At 40.5% G+C, this 19,269-nt stretch overlaps 1 protein-coding gene across 1 annotated transcript in view; it reads left to right on the forward strand.

The window, feature by feature from the left end:
- The first annotated feature begins 16,647 nt into the window (after positions 1 to 16,647).
- LOC111143916 (ADAM metallopeptidase domain 23) overlaps positions 16,648 to 19,269 on the forward strand; it is a 162,734-nt gene continuing 160,112 nt past the window's right edge. The window contains exons 1-2 of the mRNA XM_022497947.1: positions 16,648 to 16,861; positions 18,040 to 18,257. Of these exons, the coding sequence (XP_022353655.1) occupies positions 16,648 to 16,861; positions 18,040 to 18,257 (432 nt within the window). The remainder of the gene's footprint in view (positions 16,862 to 18,039; positions 18,258 to 19,269) is intronic.

Consider the following 19,269-nt stretch of genomic DNA (forward strand, 5'->3'; position numbering starts at 1 on the left):
CATTCCAATTTAACTGGGTGTCTTGTATTTTCCATTTGCTACATTTGACTGTGCAAGCCAGAATGGTCAAGGATTTATGTATTTATTTATTTGTTTATTATTAAGTTTTTAATTTTAGTTCCAGCATAGTCAACATATAGTGTTATATTAGTTTCAGGTGTACAGTATGGTCATTCAACAATTCTATACATTCGTGTTCATCATGATAAGTGTGCTCTTTTTTTAAAAAATATTTTATTTATTTATTCGACAGAGAGAGAGATCACAAGTAGGCAGAGAGGCAGGCAGAGAGAGAGAGAGAGGAGGGGAAGCAGGCCTCCCGCCGAGCAGAGAGCCTGATGCGGGGCTCGATCCCAGGACCCTGAGATCATGACCCGAGCCGAAGGCAGAGGCCTAACCCACTGAGCTACCCAGGCACCCCAATAAGTGTGCTCTTAATCCCTATCACCTATTTCACCCATTTCATCCCCCCTCTTTCTGGTACCCATCAATTTGTTCCCTATAGTTAAGAGTCTGTTTATCGGTTTGTCTCTCTCTCTTTTTTCTTTTGCTCCTTTGTTTTGTTTCTTAAATTCCACATATGAGTGAAATCATATGGTATTTGCCTTTCTCTGGTTTATTTCACTTAGCATTATACTTTCTAGCTTGATCCATGTTGTTGCAAATGGCAAGAGTTCATTCTTTTTGATGGTTGCATAATATTCTATTTTATACACACACACACACACACACACACACACATCCCACATCTTTATCCATTTATCTATTGATGGACACTTGTGCTGCTTCCATAGTTTGGCTATTCTAAATAATACTACAATAAACATAGGGGTGGATGTATCTCTTTAGATTAGTATTTTTGTATTTTTGAGTAAATACCCAGTAGTGTGATTGTTGGATTGTAAGATAGTTCTATTTTTAACTTTTTGAGGACCCTCCACACTGCACCCGTTTTCATTCCTGCTAGGAGTGCATGAAGATTCCTTTCTCTCCACATCCTGGCCAACACTTGTTTCTTGTGCTTTTGATTTTAGTCATTCTGACAAGTGTGAAATGATATCTCATTGTGGGTTTGATTTGCATTTCCCTGATGATGAGTGATATTGAACATCTTTTTATGTGTCTGTTGGCCATCTGTATGTCTTCTCTGGAGAAATGTCTGTTCATGTCTTCTGCCCATTTTTAAATTGGATTGTTTTTTGGGTGTTGAGTTGTATTAGTGCTTTATTATATTTTGGATACTAGCCCTTTATCAGATATGTCATTTGCAAATATCTTCTCCAATTCAGTAGGTTGTTTTTTAGTTTTGTTGATTGTTTTTTCACCATGCAGAAGCTTTTTATTTTGATAGTTTATTTTTGCTTTTATTGCCCTTGCCTCAGGAGACATATCTAGAAAGAAGTTTCTATGGCTGATGTCAGAGAAATCACTGCCTGTGCTCCCGTCTAGGATTTTTACTGTTTCAGGTCTCACCTGAATAAACTCAACTCAATAAAATAAACTCAAAATGTAGGTCTTTAATACATTTTGAGTTTATTTTTGTTTATGGTGTAAGCAAATGGTCCAGTTTCATTCTTTTGCATGTAGCTGTTCACTTTTCTCAACACTGTCTTTTTCCCATTGGATATTCTTGCCTCCTTGTTGAAGATTAATTGACCATATAATTGTGGGTTTATTTCTGGGTTTTCTATTCTGTTCTATTGATCTATGTGTGTATTTTTGTTTTGCTTACTACAGCTTTATAATATAACCTGAAATTTGGAATTGTGATACCTCGAGATTTGTTTTTCTTTTTCAGGATTGCTTTAACTATTTGGGGTCTTAGTGGTTCCATATGAATTTTAGGATTGTTTGTTCTATCGAGTTTTGTGAAAAATGCTTTGATGTTTTGATAGGGATTGCATTGAATGTGTAGATTGCTTTGGATAGTATAGACATTTTAACAATACTTGTTTTTCCAATCCATGTACATGGAATGTCTTTCCTTTTCTTTGTGTTGTCTTTAATTTCTTTCATCAATGTTTTCTAATTTTCAGAGTACAAATCTTTAATCTCCTTGGTTATATATATATATATATATATATATATATATATATATGAATATATACATATTCCTATATAGTAGGAATATAATTCCTACATATTTCATTATTTTTGGTGCATTTATAGATAAGATTGTTTTCTTAATTTCTCTCTCTGTTGCTTCATTATTAGTGTGTAGAATTGTAACAGATTTCTGTACATTGATTTTGTATCCTGTAACTTTCCTGAATTTGTGTACCAGTTATAGTAGTTTTTTGGTGGAGTCTTTAGGAGTATTATATATAATATCCTATTATCTGTAAATAGGGTAAGTTTTATTTCTTTCTTACCAATTTGAATGGCTTTTATTTCTTTTTGTTCTCTGATTGCTGTGGCTAGGACTTGCGGTACTATATTGAATAAAAGTGGTAAGAGTGGACATCCTTGTCTTTATTCCTGACTTTGGGGGAGAAGTTCTCAGTGTTTCCCTCTTGAGTATGATGTTGGTTGTGGGTTTTTCATATAAGTCTTTTATTATGTTGAGGTATGTTCTCTCTACCCTACTTTGTTGAGGGCTTTTCTCATGAGTGGATGTTGTATGTTGTCTAATGGTTTTTCTGCGTCTATTGAAATGATCAGGGGTGCCTGGGTGCCTCAGTTGGTTAATATCTGACTTCTACTTAGGTCATGATCCCAGAGTGCTGGCACAAAGCCCCACGTAGCATCAGTCTCCCTGCTCAGTGGGGAGTCTGCTTCTCCCTCTGCCCTTCATCCTGCTAATGCTCTCTCTTGCTCTCTCTCTCTCACACATAAATAAATAAAATATTTTTAAAAATGATCATATGGTTTTATCCTTTCTCTTATTGTTGTGATATATCACACTTATTGCTTTGTGGCTCTTTTTTTTTAAAGATTTATTTATTTATTTATTTGACAGACAGAGATCACAAGGAGGCAGAGAGAGAGGAGGAAGCAGGCTCCCTGCTGAGCAGCGAGCCCGATGTGGGGCTAGATACCAGGACCCTGGGATCATGACCTGAGCTGAAGGCAGAGGCTTTAACCCACTGAGCCACCCGGGTGCCCCGCTTTGTGACTCTTGAACCACACTTCTGTTCTGGGAATAAATCCCACTTGATTGTGGTGAATGATTTTTTAAAATGTATTGTTGGATTTGGTTTGCTAGTATTTTGTGGAGAATTTTTGTATCTATGTTCATTAGGGATATTGGCCTGCAGTTCTCATTTTTGTGGTGTCTTTATCTGATTTTGATATCAGGGTAATGCTGGTCTCACAGAATGAATTTTTGAAGTTTTCCTTCCTTTTCTATTTTTTGGAATAGTTTGAGAAGAGTAAGTACTAACTCTTCTTTAAATGTTTGGTGAATTTGAGAAGCAGGGTAGGGGGCTGTGGGGGGCAGGCAAGGAAAAAATGAAACAAGATGGGATCGGGAGGGAGACAAACCATAAGAGACTCTTAATCTCACAAAACAAATGGAGGGCTGCTGGGGGGTGGAGGAGTAGGGATAGGGTGGCTGGGTTATGGACATTGGGGAGGGTATGTGCTATGGTGAGTGCTGTGGAATGTGTAAGCCTGATGATTCATAGACCTGTACCCCTGGGGCTAATAATACGTTATATATTAATAAAAATAAATAAGTAAATGGTGGAATTTGCCTATAATGCTATCTGGCCTTGCACTTTTGTTTATTGGGAGGTTTTGATTACTGATTTAGTTTCATTGCTGGTTGGTCTGTTCAAATTTTCTGTTTCTTCCTGGTTTGGTTTTGGTATGTTATATGTTTCTAGGAGTGTATCCATTTCTTCTAGGTTGTCCAATTTTTTAACATATAATTTTTCATAATATTTTCTTACAACTGTTTGTATTTCTGTGATGTTGGTTGCTATTCCTCCTCTTTCACTAATGATTTTGTTTATTTGAGTCCTTCCTCTTTTTTTCAAAATGGTTAGACCTTTTATATCCCTCCCTCAACCAGTTGAATGTGGATCATCCATGGAATAGTGTGGTCTTGGGCATCCCTGGTGATGATAATACTCTCTGCCACTGAAACAGTCCCTACATGGACTGACATCTGAGGGTGTCTGCTGACACCATTCCCAACAACTAGGACAACAAGCCCTTATTTAAGGGGAATTCTGGGCATCCCAGTTCCATGTGAATTATACTATCTTTTTGCTATTTTTGTTTTTTAAAGTAAGTTCTTTGCCCAAACTGTGAGATCAAGAGTTGCATGCTTTACCAAATGATCCAATCAGATGTCTCTATTTTTGTTGTTTTTAATGTTGCTCTATAGCAACCAGAATCATAGAAAATCAGTTTAGTTAACTTTAGTACTACAATTAAGATGAAGGTTATTTATTTTTTCAAAACCAGCCTCTGCAATATTCAAATTCTGCATACAAAAGTAAACATGTAAGAATAGATATTGTTCATTTCTTTCATTGTTGTCTGTTTATTAGTAAGAACCAGGAGGACGATATATTTGGGTTTTTCCAAGACATTTCTGGTTTAAGCCTCCTCTCTTGGCTTAAATATTAATAGCAACTGTTTCACTCTCAAAAGTTTCTCAGTTTGGAAAACAGATTTTCTGTTCTCCTTATTAGGATCCTCTTAGTGCTTCTCACTGCAAATGGGCACTATTCTCAACTTCTTTACAATGGGAAACAAAAATGCCGTGCTTTATATCCCCATAGAGGAACCCACTCTCTTTTACTGGTTCCAATTAAAGAAAAGTTCATACAAGGCAAGGAGGTCTCCTCTCCCCACTCCTTTTTAACATTGTTCTAGAAGTTCTAGCTAATGCAATAACACAAGAAAAGGAAATAAAAGATATATGGATAGGGAAGGAAGAAGTAATACAGTGTTTGTTCACAAACGATATGATCATCTATGTAGAAAATACAAAAGCATTAACCAAAAAAGTCCTGGAAGCAAGTATAGCAAAGTTGTAAGACACAAAGTGAATATACAAAAGTCAACAGCTTTCCAATATACTAGCAATGAATAAGTGGAACTTGAAATTAAAAACACAATACCTTTTATATTAGTACCTTCAAAAGTAAAATACTTACATGTAAGTCTGCCTAACAAAATATACAATATCTATCTGAGGCAAACCACAAAACCCTAATGAACAAAAACTAAGGAAAGATATTTTGTGTTTATGGACGAGAATACTTAGTATTGTTAAGATGTTAATTCTTCCCAACTTTGTCTATAGATTCAGTGTAATTCCAATCAAAATCTCAGTAGGTTATTTTGTGGATATTGACAAAGGTATAATCCAAGAAAGAAATATGAGAAGCTAGACTTCATTAAAATTAAGACCTTACACTCTGCAGAAAACAATCAGTGTCAAGAGAAGAAAAAAACAAGCCACAGATGGAAGAAAATATTTTGAAAGATGCATTTGATAAAGGACTGTTATTCCAAATACACAAAGAATGCTTGAAATGCAACAAAAAGAAAACAAACAAATGAATTTAAAAATGAGTCAAAGACATGACCAATCATCTCTCTAAAGAAGATATACAGATGGAAATAAATGTATGAAAAGATGCTCCATATCGTATACCATCAGGGAAATACAGATTAAAGCAACAATGAGATACCATTACACACCTATTAGAATGACCAAAATCTAGAGTACTGATAGCACCAAATGCTGGTGACGATGTGGAACAACAGAAGCTCTCTTCCATTGCTGGTGGTAATGCAAAATGGAACATACACTTTGGAAGGCAGTTTGATGGTTTCTTACAAAACTAAACATATTTTTACCATACGATCCAGCAAACATGCTTCTTGGTATTTACCCAAAAGAATTGAAAACTTATGTTCACACAAAAACCTGCCCACAGATGTTTATAGCAGCTTTATTCATGATTGCCAGAACTTGGAAGCAACTAAGATGTACTTCAGTAGGTGAACGGCTAAATAAACTTGTGTTTTCAGATGATGGAATATTATACAACACTAAAAATAAATGAGCTATCAAGCTATGAAAAAACATGAAGGAACTGTAAAATGCATACAAACAAGTGAAAGAAGCCAATTTGAAGGGGAAACACAATACAGGATTCCAACTACATGTCATTCTGGGAAAGTCAAACGTATGGAGATAGTAAAAAGTTCAGTACTTGTCCAGAGATGGGGCGAGAAGGGGTGAATAGGCAAAGCACTAAGTATTTTTAGGGCAGTGAAAATACTCTATATGATATCATAATGATGGATATATGTCATACATTTGTCCATATCCATTGAATGTACAACAACCAAGAGTGATAGTTACGTAAACTATGGACCTTTGGTGACTTGGTGTCAATGTAGGTTCCTCACTTGTAACAAATGTACCTCTGGTAGGGGGATGTGATATTGGAGAAGGGTATGCATGTGTAGGGAGAGGGAGAATGGGAAATTTCTGTACCTTCCCCTCAATTTTGCTGCAAACCTTAAGCTGCTCTAAAAAAGTCTTTTTTTTTTTTTTCTAAAAAAGTCTTAATAAAAAAAAATCTCAAGTAAGGACTTGATGAGCCATAGTAAACTAATCAAGTGTGCCTGGAAGGTGAAACACTTTGAGTGGTCCATCTTAGGACAGGTACCTGACTCTAAATGAACAAGCTATGGCTGGATTTGGAGAGGAACTTTGGGAGGAAGAAGATGAAGTGTGGACATAATCTTGGGAACTGATTTCTTAAAAAACTTTGAGAAGTGGGGAGATCTCTGAGCAGGGAACGTTTCCTCAGAGGGTCCACTAAAAATTAATTTAACACTATGTGATGTGCTGCTTGTTATTTGCACAGAATTTATTTATCAAATTTCAGATGCTACCCCTTCATGAAGATATTTTAGGACTTGGATAGTTATGTTCCCCTTATCCACATCGCTTATGATGTTAGTCTTCGAATACATCCTCGCTCATTCTTTATCTTGCCAGATGGTATGGTCCTTATTTTTGTAGGTGTTTTCTCTGGCAGCAGCTTGGTAATTTAAAATCTCTTTTTCAAGGATCACATTTAATTCCTTTTTAGGGTTTGTACACTATAGTTTGGTGTAATTTTGACAATATTTTCTACCTATTTATCAATTTTGTTTTGTTGTCATTTTTTTAGATGAAATTGTTTTATTCAGGGGCCAGTCAATTTCAGTCTGTTTCCCACATTGGAGTTGAAGGACTTTGTGTATGTGTGTGAGAGCGCGTGCATGGATCTGGGTGTTATTGCCAGCTATAATTTGGATAATATTCCATGTGTGGGGGGATATATGATGGTAGGATGTATACATTTAGATATGTAAATAGTTTAGGTTATTTATTCCAAAACTTACTTGTTGATAATAAAATTCTTTTATTAGTTTTTTTGGCCATGTCACACAGCCGCAGGAAATTTGATTATAGTTTATCTCTGTTCACCCAAACATTTTCTTACATGGAAGAACTCAGTGTTTTCTGCATGATGGGGCATTTCAGTATGCAGTCTACCCCACAGATAATTTATCAAAATAGCAAATAAAAAGCCTTAAAACTTGTTTCTGGAGAATCCTTGAGTTTCTCTTTTCATTCTGGAGAAGTGATTGTGTCTATCATTTGTTCTCTGTCTCTAACCACGTCTGTATCCATGACATGAATAGTCAAGCCCCATGACAAGCTAACAGAGATAATCCAGCCAGCTAGGTTTTAATTTATATGCTGCAGTATAGTAAATGACAAAGGGTGAGCAAAACATGTTTTGTGATCTAAGGAGCTCTATAAATGTTAGCTGTTCTTTTTGCCTTAGAATAAATAACAGAACACAAATATGTAATGACTCCTGATCAAGGTTTAATGTCTTTAGAAACCTCAAAATTTTAATATGTTGGCAAAATCTAATATTGTTTAATAGGGTAGATTAATAACTGTTGCTAATTGTAATATTGATCAGATTAAGTCTAATGGGTGGCTATGTGGTTAATTTAAAATTTAGAAAAAATTAAATTCTCTAGTGAGGATCTTGGCCCTCACTTGTGAAGTGCTACTTCAATGTAAGTAACCAATGTCTAGACCATAATTAGGTTTTGTTTTGGAATTATGCAAATAATTGTATAGAATGTCTATATTCAGAAATCTCTAATGCAGAGTTACAGACATAATTCAGAAGAGTTCTGTGTGTGGATCAATATGTCAGTGGTTTTTTTTTTTTATGATGATTATTTATTTGAGAGAGAGAGAGAGGGAGATTGAGAGAACGAGTGGGAGGAGGGGCAGAGGGAGAAGCAGATTTCCTGTTGAGCAGGGAGCCCAATACAGGGCTTGATCCCAGGATCCTGGGATTATGACCTGGGCCAAAGGCAGACGCTTAATGGATTGAGCCACCCAGGTGCCCCTATGTCAGTGGTTTTAAACAGACAAAATAAAGTCTAAAATTGTATTTGTAGCCAAGTGCCGTGACTTAAAAATATTACAGATTCTTTCAAGAGACTGTTGCAGGTTTTTTGTTTTGTGGCAATTGTGGAATAGATTATGCAGTACCATGTTTTTCAGTTTCATTTTAAACAAATCAATTGTTAATTAAATGTGGAATGGGTAGAAGATTGAATTTTAATAATATTTTTGGTGAATTTTATTATTACACTTGATAGGTTGATAGTTTGGTGAATCATTCTGGTGTGGTTGGCAATTTCTGCTTTGGAGTCGAGCAAACATGGCTCCTGACCCAACTGTGCTTCCCAGTAGTCACATGATGGCAGGCAAAATCTAATGTCATCAGTCAAAATGGGGGTCATAACAGTAGATCCTTCATAGAATTGTATGAAATTAAATGAGATCATCCAGATAAAGTGCTTAACTCAGTATCTGGTGCCGCAGCCAGCGCAACAAATTGATCAGGAAAACGTGAGGGTAAGAGGATGGTGAAAAGAAATTAAGAGACAAAGAGATGGGGGCAGGAGGGACACTGAGGAGGATGTCCAACAGTGCCGATTTTATTCCACATCTTACAATCATTTATAAGGCAGACCACAATAGGAGGAGTAATACATCAGTACCTAGTCAGATGACTGCAAGTTTCTATAACAAGTTTACATTAACTACAAGCAAACCTCGTGATGTCAGGTAATTTCGGCTAAAGCCATTAGCAAGACAATCAACCAGGGAGTGGGTTATGGGAGGTACAGAACAACAAGGACCAACTAAGAATTCATGACCCTGACCACATTGTTCCCTTCTGCAGGGGGAGTGTGTGGGAAGTCACGTAGGCGAGCGCACGACACATAGCACAGACCCTTTTCTCAGTGTACTCAACTTTTCCATCCTTAACCTTGTCAAGGTGTCCGGACTTTGAAGGAGACACAAGTCAGGGCCCGGTTTGATCCTTGACTCCAACCATGCCGTAGCCTCCAACAATCTGCACATAGTAGGTGTTGTATAGATATTTCTTCTCCTTCCTCCTCCTTGTTATTTTGTTATTATTTTGTTTTTATTCTAACCTGTGTTCCTTTCTTTTTCTCACCAAATTTGGGACTATCTAAAATAGGATTTAAGAAGCTGCATCTGCTGAATTCTGAAGATATACTGAAGGTAGTACAAGAAACTCACTAGATGAGAAAATTACCTCTTGGAAATATTTGAGACATGAAAGACAAGAGAAGTAGGAGAACAATAGCTATTTTATTTGGATGGATTACCTCCAGAGATGTGTGGGACCACCCTCCGCAGTACTTTTCCTTCCTATTGGGCACTCCCAAGCTGCAGCATGAGGATCTTCTATGCAGCCGAACTATGGAACTCTGTGTAGAGGGACTGATCATACTGGGACCCAGACCTCGTAGCTAAAACCTTCTTTGCCTTTACAAAGCACTGTCATGTGGGAGATAAGAAATGAATTCCATTGTCGAATGACCAGGATTTTTGCCAGGTTTTTTTTGTTTGTTTTTTTTTGTTTTTTGTTTTTCATTTTTTAAAACACACCACGTACAAAGCATGATGGAAAGTACTGGAAAGCCTGGAGAAAGGAAACCTGAATTCAGTCCCAGCTGTGCCACAGATTGGTGTGGCCTTGGCAACAAGCTGAAACTCTGCTCCTCTGCTTCTACAATTGTACGCTAATAACTTTGAATTCCTAAAAGATCTCAAACATAACTTCTGGCTCAAATGTTTTCTAATTCTATATTTTCTTAGGTTCTGTGGCAATTATACTAAACTTTTTTTTTTTTTTTTTTTTTGGTATCTTCTTGTTCAAGGTTAACTTGTGAAAAGAGCAGATGTAGGGAAAAAGACCTTGGAACAATACAAGACTTGGAATCAGGGTTCTAATTCCAGTTCTGATGTGATCTTGGGAAATCCCTTGATCCAGTGCATTTTAACCCTAGCTGCGCATTGAATTAATCTAGGAGGATTTTAAAAATACTGATGCTGGATTCCACTCTTGAAGGTTCTAAATGGTCAGGCATCGATAAGTCGTTAAAGCTCTCTAAGTAATTTGGATGTGCAGTCAAGGAGGGAGACTCACTGCAAAACCAGTGAGCCTTAGTGTCCTCACATCTAAGATGGAGTGTCTAAAAAAATAGTAGTAATTGCCCTCGCTATGTCACAGAATTGAAGATCAAATAAAATAAAACAGATAAAAGCACTTTGTGATGTGTAAATGCATAGTAATTATTAAAGCAGACATTATTAAAGGGCTTAGCTATTGTTATTATGCAAATGTTAGGGATTATCATTGGTATATTAATTCTGCTGCTGGAGTTCTAACCTTTTCAGATAAAATTCACTTGCTGTCTCTAAAAGTAGTTGAGGTTTCCGCCTACCTACTCAATTAGTATGTGGCAATTTCCTTCCACTGTTTTGCTCTGTGACACGGTGAGGGCTTAATGATTACCTATTGACTCAGATTATTCTTAATAAACATAATTCTTCCAAGTTTTGCATGGCATATGTCATCACCACGAATCATCAGGACTTGGTTGTTTATCCCTTTGTGCTACAGCTTGTAAATGCTCCAAATGGTGGGATAAACTAGCCCAGTGTTTGTGTGGTGGGGAAAAAAATTAAACTGTTTTTCAAATGTATCCTATTCTGTCAGGAAGTCCTAATCATCCTTCATTTTAATGTCAAATCTGTGAAGAACTTAATTTTAGGTTTCTAACAGTGGTTACTTTTCTTTAGATACGTTCATGCTTCGACAATCTGATACATTTTTCTTCAACTATTCCACCAGGATTGCCTGTGGCCATTGCAGTTTTGGTAATACATTCTTTCCTCCCTGCCCCAGGACTGTTGGAATAAGTCACATCTTGACTTCTGAAGCTGTCCTACTGCGGTCAGTCCTTCAGAACGAGCAGAGGCATATTTAACATAGACCTGTGGGCTTACTTTTCATGCACTTGAAGGTTGCCTGAGACGTCAGGCATGGCCCTGTGTCTGGAGACTGTACCTGCTACGTCAGAGCCTCCTCAGGACCAAGTTTCGAGGAGTACAGGCAGGTCACAGATGGTAACAGGCTCCAAGAAGGTCTGTCACTGTGTGTGTTCCCCCATCCCCTGACCTGTCATTATCTGTGGCATTTATTCAGCATTTCCCTGCTCACCAGAAAATACATTTTGGCAAAACAAGAGAGCAGTCTGGGATCTTTCAGTATCTGTTTTTTTTTTTTTTTTTTTTTTTTTTTTTGTGGGGTGGGGGGAGTGATTTCTGGCATCCCCTCCATTGTCTTAAGTCTAGGAATTATCTCTAGACGGAGGATTGCTTCTCTCCTCAGGAATCCCTTCAAGGGATGCATGTGTATTAAGAATTAGACAATTGCATTGCTAATGAGATGGATAGCTAAATTCAGTGAAGAGGTGGCTTTTGGGGAGTTAGAACCATGTCTATTATTACACATGCTTTTCTGCTCTCAAACAGACGAGATAATGCAGTTGATGAAAAATGTTAAGCTTAAGATAGATATTTATACACACATGTAGTTAAAAATGGTAGGTTGACAAACGAGAGCCTGCAGGCTGCATGCTTTTTACATTTTTAAGAGGGTTGTAAAAAAAAAAAAAAAAGAATATGCGTCAGAGACCATATGGCACACAAGGCCTAAAATATTTACTATCTGGCCCTTTATAGAAAATGTTTGCTGACCCTTGAACCATGTGCAAAGCACCCATAATAGATCTCACTCTTTTTTCACTTTCCCTGAGAAGCACATTGTCTTCTGTCCTTGGTGATATTCATTTCTACTTGTAAAATCAGTATTCACAGCCATTCTAAAAAGAGAAGGAGAAACCTTCCAGAGCGGAATCTGTCTCAGGATCTGCCCCCAGCCAGCTCTATCGAATGGGAGCTGTGCCACCCCTTGTCTGTGTTCTCGTTGTGGCTTCACTCCATGGACCACCCCTTGGCCTCAGTGCCAGCCACCAGTTTGCTGCGTGCCTTCTTCGACCTTGGCTTTTTGGCCACATGATTATTCCACTCTACTTGCTCTTGTAAATCTGCTCTGTTCCATCACCCTCTTTTTTTTTTTCCCCAGCTTTTGCCCTCCGAGGCCCCCTTTTGCGATCCCTTTATCTGCCTTCTCCCCCAGTCTCAGCCCTTTAGAGGCAGGTGCCTTCCAAATCTAATATTTCTACCTCTTTCTTTAAAAAAAAAAACATTATTTATCTCTTTGAGAGAGATAGAGAGAGAGAGAGCGCACATGAGCAGGGGGGAGAGGGAGAAGCAGGCTCCCTGCTGAGCAGGACCCCGGGATCATGACCTGAGTTGGAGGCAGATGCTTAACCTACTGAGCTATGCAGGTGCCCCCTACCCTTACCTTTTACGTGCTCCTAACCAGGCCCAGTTTTCTCACTGGTTACAAAGTGGGTCCAGTTCTGCCCCTGCAACAGATTGTAGCAAAGAGAGGACTTCTGGTGTCTTCCAGAACCAGATGAGCAGAACCATGTTTGTGAGCAGTATGGCTATTCTTTCTGGGCACTGGTCACACACACTCTTATTTGTGTTCACTTGGTGTCCACATCCTCTGGAGTAATTTCCTTTCCTTGGACCTTCTGGCCTGTTGCCTTCACCTACAACTGCGGCAGTTTCTCATGTCTGCCAAATGGATCTAGCCAGTCCAGTGGTCCCTGATGCCAGTGGATGCTGCACACATATCTAACCAGAGATGTCACAGCATTCAAACTTCTGGTATACTGCTTTCTGCATTCTAGTCCAGCCTGCTGAATCCTGCCTGTGACTTGTCCCTCTACTCAACGCACATTCATCAAATGCTGACTCCATTCTGGGTACTATGTCTTAGGCTCTGGGGATCAAGGATGACCAAGATGCAGCCCAGTTAAGTATTTTTTTTTTTTTTTTTTTGGACAGGGGAAAGGTAGTCTGCACAAACAGGAATATAGAGCAAAGAAGCAGGTGGCAATTAACAAAGTTATTAAATATCGGGAGAGCACAGAAAATATTTGGAACAAAACTGTATAACCATAAATATTCCGAGCTACCTAATGAGACTATTACTAAATCTAACATATTATCTACTTAAAGAATATTTGATTCTATTTTTAATCTTCCCTTAAATGTATGGTTTAAGGATCAAACCTCTGGTAAATTTTTCTGAGGGATTTACTCTTTCTCTAACTCCCGATCTCATTTGCTGATACATTATCTTGCCTCCAGACATGTCTGCAAACATTAAAGTTCTACAAATAAATGCAGTCGTTTGATTCTAGTGCAAAAGACAACATCCTGCTTTGTGAAAACTCCTGCTCCTTATTTGAAACTGAAATGAGTCCTAATGCTCTTCCCCAAGTACGTGGAAGGGTGGCTTAAACTGGTGGGTGTTAGGTTGGTCCAGGCTGACATGTAGCTTTATTTATCGGAATTGGCTTTGAGACGCACTCAATTGCGAGATAGTCCTTTAAAAAAACAGGATCTCAGCATCTTTCTCGTTTCATTTCCTTCTTTCTTCTCATTCCTTGTACACCTCCTTTCTCCCAAGCCCTTGTTCAAGATTTTATCATTATATATATACGTAATATATATAATTATTGTCTTATATATATCATTATATCATTATATCAGATATAAGCCAGGACGTGCTTGTCTTGAGGCACACCCAAGAACACTGATGTATAAGTAGGAACTCCAGGAAGATGGGAGTGTTCACCAACCTGCTACACTGTGACTACTGCAAGTTACCACACACTTTTTGTTTATTCATTCATGATGTATTTTCTGAGAGCCTTCTCTGTGCCACAAATGCTATGCTAGGTGCAAGGGACACAAGACTGAACTAAAAGGAACGTTATTGTTGCCTTCATTTGGGGGAAGAAGCATCAGTTACAAACTTACATTAATAAACGTGTAATAGTTAATATCTTAGCTCTGATACAGAGAGGAAAAACTAATATTAGTGTTTAACCCCCAACAACTCTGTGATCTTTGATCTCTGTATATGTGTCTGCCTTTCTCTCTCCCTTTTGCTATCTCTCTCCTGCCTCCCTCTTCCTTCTTTGTTTAGTGGGGGTTGTTGGGTGGAAAGATTTTCCCATGTACTTCAAAGGTTCCTCTGGCAGGTCTAAGAGGTAAATTGACATGAGACAGATTAAAGGAGAAAAATAGATTTAATTTCATACATACAGGAACTCCACATATATGAGAGTTCTAAAGACAGAAAGGTAAAATGAGATATATCTGCTCTCCTGGGCTAAGGAATGGGATGGGTTCTGGGGATTCAGAGGGTGGAGGGCAATTCCCAAGGCAATAAGAGTAAGAGCAGATATTTGGTAATTAGTTGTTTGCACTGCTGTACAAGGGGTTACTCAGAAAAAAAGTTATCCCTGGTAATAAATCTTATTCTGGGAAGGACCCCCAACTTAAATACTTGTAGGCAGCTAAGGAAGATGCAAAACTTTCTCTTGAGCCCACAGGTTTTCCAAAATAGTCCACATGCCAAAGTGGCACATTTTGGGAAGACTTGTTCTGACCCTTTTGGTGTGGAGAATATGGCTAACAACACTAAGCCCTGTCATCACTATGGTGAGATACACACACACACACACACACACACACACACACACACACACAATTTTTTTCTACTTGTGGAATTCTGGCTCCACCACAGTAGATGTTATAATCTCCATTTTAAAGACAAATAATGGAGTAAGACAATATTGTTACTTGCTGTCATTGGATGGATGAATAAAAGAATGCTTGCACTGTGGGAATTTGGGGGCAGAACTATGCCACAGGCCCTAATTTGAAACCAACCATGGTAGTTAGTGCCTGCTAACTTACCTAACTCAGGGACTTTCGATTTACATTTTTTTTTTTTTTTCAGCAACAAGAGAAAAACCTCCTCCTTTCTCTGCAGAAGTCAGGACTAGATCTCAAAATTTGAAATGTGTCCTCTCCAATGCGGGCCCACCCACATGGTTGTCAGACGATGGATTTGCCCAGATAGCTGCCACACACTTAGTTTCTAATCTCCGTATTTCTTGCCTACAGAATTTCTACGTCTTTCCAGATAAACCCTGTCACGCTTTCTGAACTTTTGAGCAAACATCTAAAGGTAATTTCTGCTTTCTGCAAAACCCCTAGGCATAGGCACAGGGGACAGGCCGGGGTGGAGCGCCCCAGCTCTGGGGATTCCTGCGCAGGAGGTCTGGCTCTCTGCGAAGCAGCCCAGCTCAGCGCGCCCTCCAGTCCCCGCCAGCCTGCAGCCAGCAAACGTGCCTCAAAGCCCTCGCTTCACCCGCTAGGAGTGAGCTGAGTGAGAAGCAGCGCTATTTTTTACCTCCCTGGACGCAATCCCTTATATTTATTTGAAGAAAGGACATAAAGGATTAAGAAGGAAATGCTTGGCCTTACTTTCTCCCGGAGGAGGGGGTTGGAGTAGGAGGGGGAGTGGAGTACGTAAGATTTGCGGTGGTAGAAGAAGTAGGTAGATTTCTCTGGCTGGTTGTTTCCTCCAGAGCATCTTTGTCTCTGGCCAGGAAACCCTCTCATTCTTCTTTCTTCCCCTCTGGCTAATCTCTGATTGCCAGCCTTCCTCCTCTCCTGCCCCCACCTCTGAAGATGCCACCGTCACCTCTGATGCTGCCCGGGATGCTGCATCACTCTGCTGCTTACCCCCTTCGCTCCCCCCATCTCCCCCACCTCCCACGCTTCCCTCCACGATAAAGCATGCGCAGTGCGTCCTGTGCCTGGCAATAGCAACAGCATCAGTATCAGCATCAGCATCAGCATCAGGACCCGAAGGCGCGCTCGGGCGCGCTCTCGAGGGCGGGGCGCACGCCCGCTCCGCGCGCCCCCGCGCCGCTCGCTCTCACGCGCCGTCTCAGCGTCCTCAGCCCCAGCAGCAGCCCCCGCAGTCGCTGGAGCGGCCGCGCCCGCCGCAGGGAGGGAGGAGCATCTGGGGAGGCTCCAAGTTGGCGGAGCGACTAGGACCCCCGGACTCTTCAGCGGCCGCCCGGGAGGGGCTGAGAGGCGAGCAGGGGAGGGGGCGCCGCCTAGCCTCTAGTCCCGAGCCCCGACCCCCTGCCCGCGGCCGCACCATGCGCGCCGAGTCGGCGTGATCGGCTCCGCCCGCAGCCTCCCCGCAGCCCAGCCCGGCGCTCTCGCCGGCCACACCGAGCGGCGCCCGGGAGCTATGAGCCATGAAGCCGCCCGGCAGCAGCTCCCTGCGGCCGCCCCTGGCGGGATACAGCCTTTCCCCAGCCTCCCGCGGCCCCTCCGGCGGCCCCGCCGGCCCGGCGCCTATCCGCGCCCTGGCCCGCGCGCCGCCCTGCCGCCTGCTCCTCGTCCTTCTTCTGCTGCCTCCTCTCGCCACCTCGTCCCGGCCCCGCGCCTGGGGGGCTGCTGCACCCAGCGGTGGGTATGGCCCCGGTGCCCTTTGCATTGCCTTGCCTGCGGGGCCCTGCAGAGGAAAGCGAAGGGCACGCGGGTCCGTGCGCTCCGGACACGTCCCGGGCTCGGCCTTTCCCAGCCACCCTGCCTGCCTCTCCACCCCTCTTTCCCAAGCCCCGGTTCATGCCAGTTCACTTTTTGAAGTCCATTTCTGTTGCATTCACTAAAAACCCGTTCCAATTACTGCCGGTTCCACTGGAAGGTATTTAGTGGATGCGGGGTCCCTCAGCGATCTCTGCAACTTGGCAGAGGGGAAACCAGTGGCCGGTAAATGCAGCGAGGGAGCAAGTTGCTTCTTGGGTGGAGAGCCTGAATGCGAATGCGGGAGGACGTAATGATAATTAGGGGTAATGTGTTGTTCCCTCAAATCGCCTACTGGGTTTATTCACTGCCGTAGGAATTAAGGTGGGGGAGGGAAACTTCGGAGGTATAAACCTTTGGTTTGTAATTCTCAAAATGCCTGTCATTATAATGAACAGTTAAGATAATATGATAGTCAATACATTGATGATTGGAAATCACTGGAAGCAGAGAGCTGGCCTTGGCGGAAAAATAAGGAATTGGAAAGCTGCCAGGATCTCCTTCCCTCTATGGCAAAAGATTTTTGCTCATCTCAAAGTTTAAAGCAAAAGGAATTGCCTGTTTTGTTTAATAAATCAATTAACAACCCATATCCATGAATTCAGCACTCAAGTTACCTCAGGAGCGAGCGTTCTTAGCTCTCGGATGGACGGGATACTCCTAGTCAGAGTCCCATTGAGCTCCTGTAGACTTAGAGAAGGGGTGGAGATGAGGGTCAGAACCTCTGAGCATGTTCATTTAATGTCTTCCTTCAAGTCCATGCCGCCCACCACCCCCATCCCCCATATTTAGAAGTATAAGACTGGTTAGAAATGTACATATAAAACACAAATAAAGAGAAATAGTACATTACTGTCTAAGCCTCATTGGCTGTTAACCTATCCAGGCCATTTCACTGTTGCGAGAACTTGCTTTGCTGTTTCTCTACTTCTTACCTGCTTATACACAGAGAACTTTGTTTTTGCAATTAATGGAAAAACACATCGTAGTACTTATGTACTTAAAGGGCATATGTGTGTATTTGTGTATCTTTGTGCACTCCCTCTACCTCCTCCCCCCAGCTCCGCATTGGAATGAAACTGCAGAAAAAAATCTGGGAGTCCTGGCAGATAAAGACAGCATATTTCAACAGCATAACAGCAGTAATATCAGTTACAGTAATGCAATGCAGAAAGAAATCACACTGCCTTCAAGACTCATCTATTACATCAACCAAGACTCAGAAAGTCCTTATCATGTTCTGGACACAAAGACAAGACACCAGCAAAAACATAACCAGGTAGGCATGGGTCTGGGTACGCAAAAGGAGCTGCCATGAAGAGTTTTCCTTTGATTTGATTTTCTGCCAGAATCTGATGTCACAGATTTTACTGCAGCATTTTTATTGGTAAATCAATTAATATTACGATAGGGAAGAAACTGGAGGAAGTAAACTTGGGATCTCCTGTGGCAGGATTGCTGTTTGTTTTTTTCTCTCTGACTCTCCTGGGGAACTTAAATTTTCTCATGGCTTTTTAAATTCCTAGCTGGAATGTGGTTCAGGTGTCTTTCAGGTGCATTGGGCACTGAACAGGAGTTGAGTGAGCATGTTGATGGTCCCGACTTATATCTGTGAGGCTTTATATAAGGGTGCAGTGTTCTCCCTCCCATGATGAAAACTGCTTTCAGGTCGCACACACAAATTCGCTGTAACAGGCTGTTTGCAGATTCCCTATCAGTTCCTCACTTAGAAATTGAGTGTTTACATTTGATTTTAAATTTCTTTCATTGATCAGTAGGAAATAATGCTTTTTTTTTTCTGTTGTGTTTTCAGTAGGCAAACAATTTGACATTTTAAAAGATGATGGCAAACTGTGTAAATAATGTAGAGACCAGTTTGGGCCAGCATAGTCTTTCAGGACTTAATCTGCATTCATTGCAAGTGGTTGCTTTACTTTGAAGATGGTTCAGAAAGTGGCACTGATTTTTAAAAAGGCATTCAATGGAAGATGAAGGGGCTTAATGTTCAAAGAGTTTGAAGGATCTTTTTGTCTTGCTTACTGTTCTTTATTTGAGTTAGTAGTATTTTGGACAGATTTACAAAATAGGTCAATCATCAATGCCTCTTTTCTTCATCAGGAGCAGAGAATAGAGTTTGTATGTCAAGAATTTACTCTGGGCTAAACCTGTCCAATGGTGAAAAGTACTGTCTAAGATCTAGAATTTAAGAAAAATATCTGTGGTTTATATCACTGTTTTTATTAGTCTTCTGAAATATAGATAAGTTGTAATGGTATTTACTCCCATTTTGC

The sequence above is a fragment of the Enhydra lutris genome, unplaced genomic scaffold, assembly GCF_002288905.1.
Source record: "Enhydra lutris kenyoni isolate GAN:26980312 unplaced genomic scaffold, ASM228890v2 scaffoldscaffold1, whole genome shotgun sequence".
NCBI classification, from domain to species: Eukaryota; Metazoa; Chordata; class Mammalia; order Carnivora; family Mustelidae; genus Enhydra; species Enhydra lutris.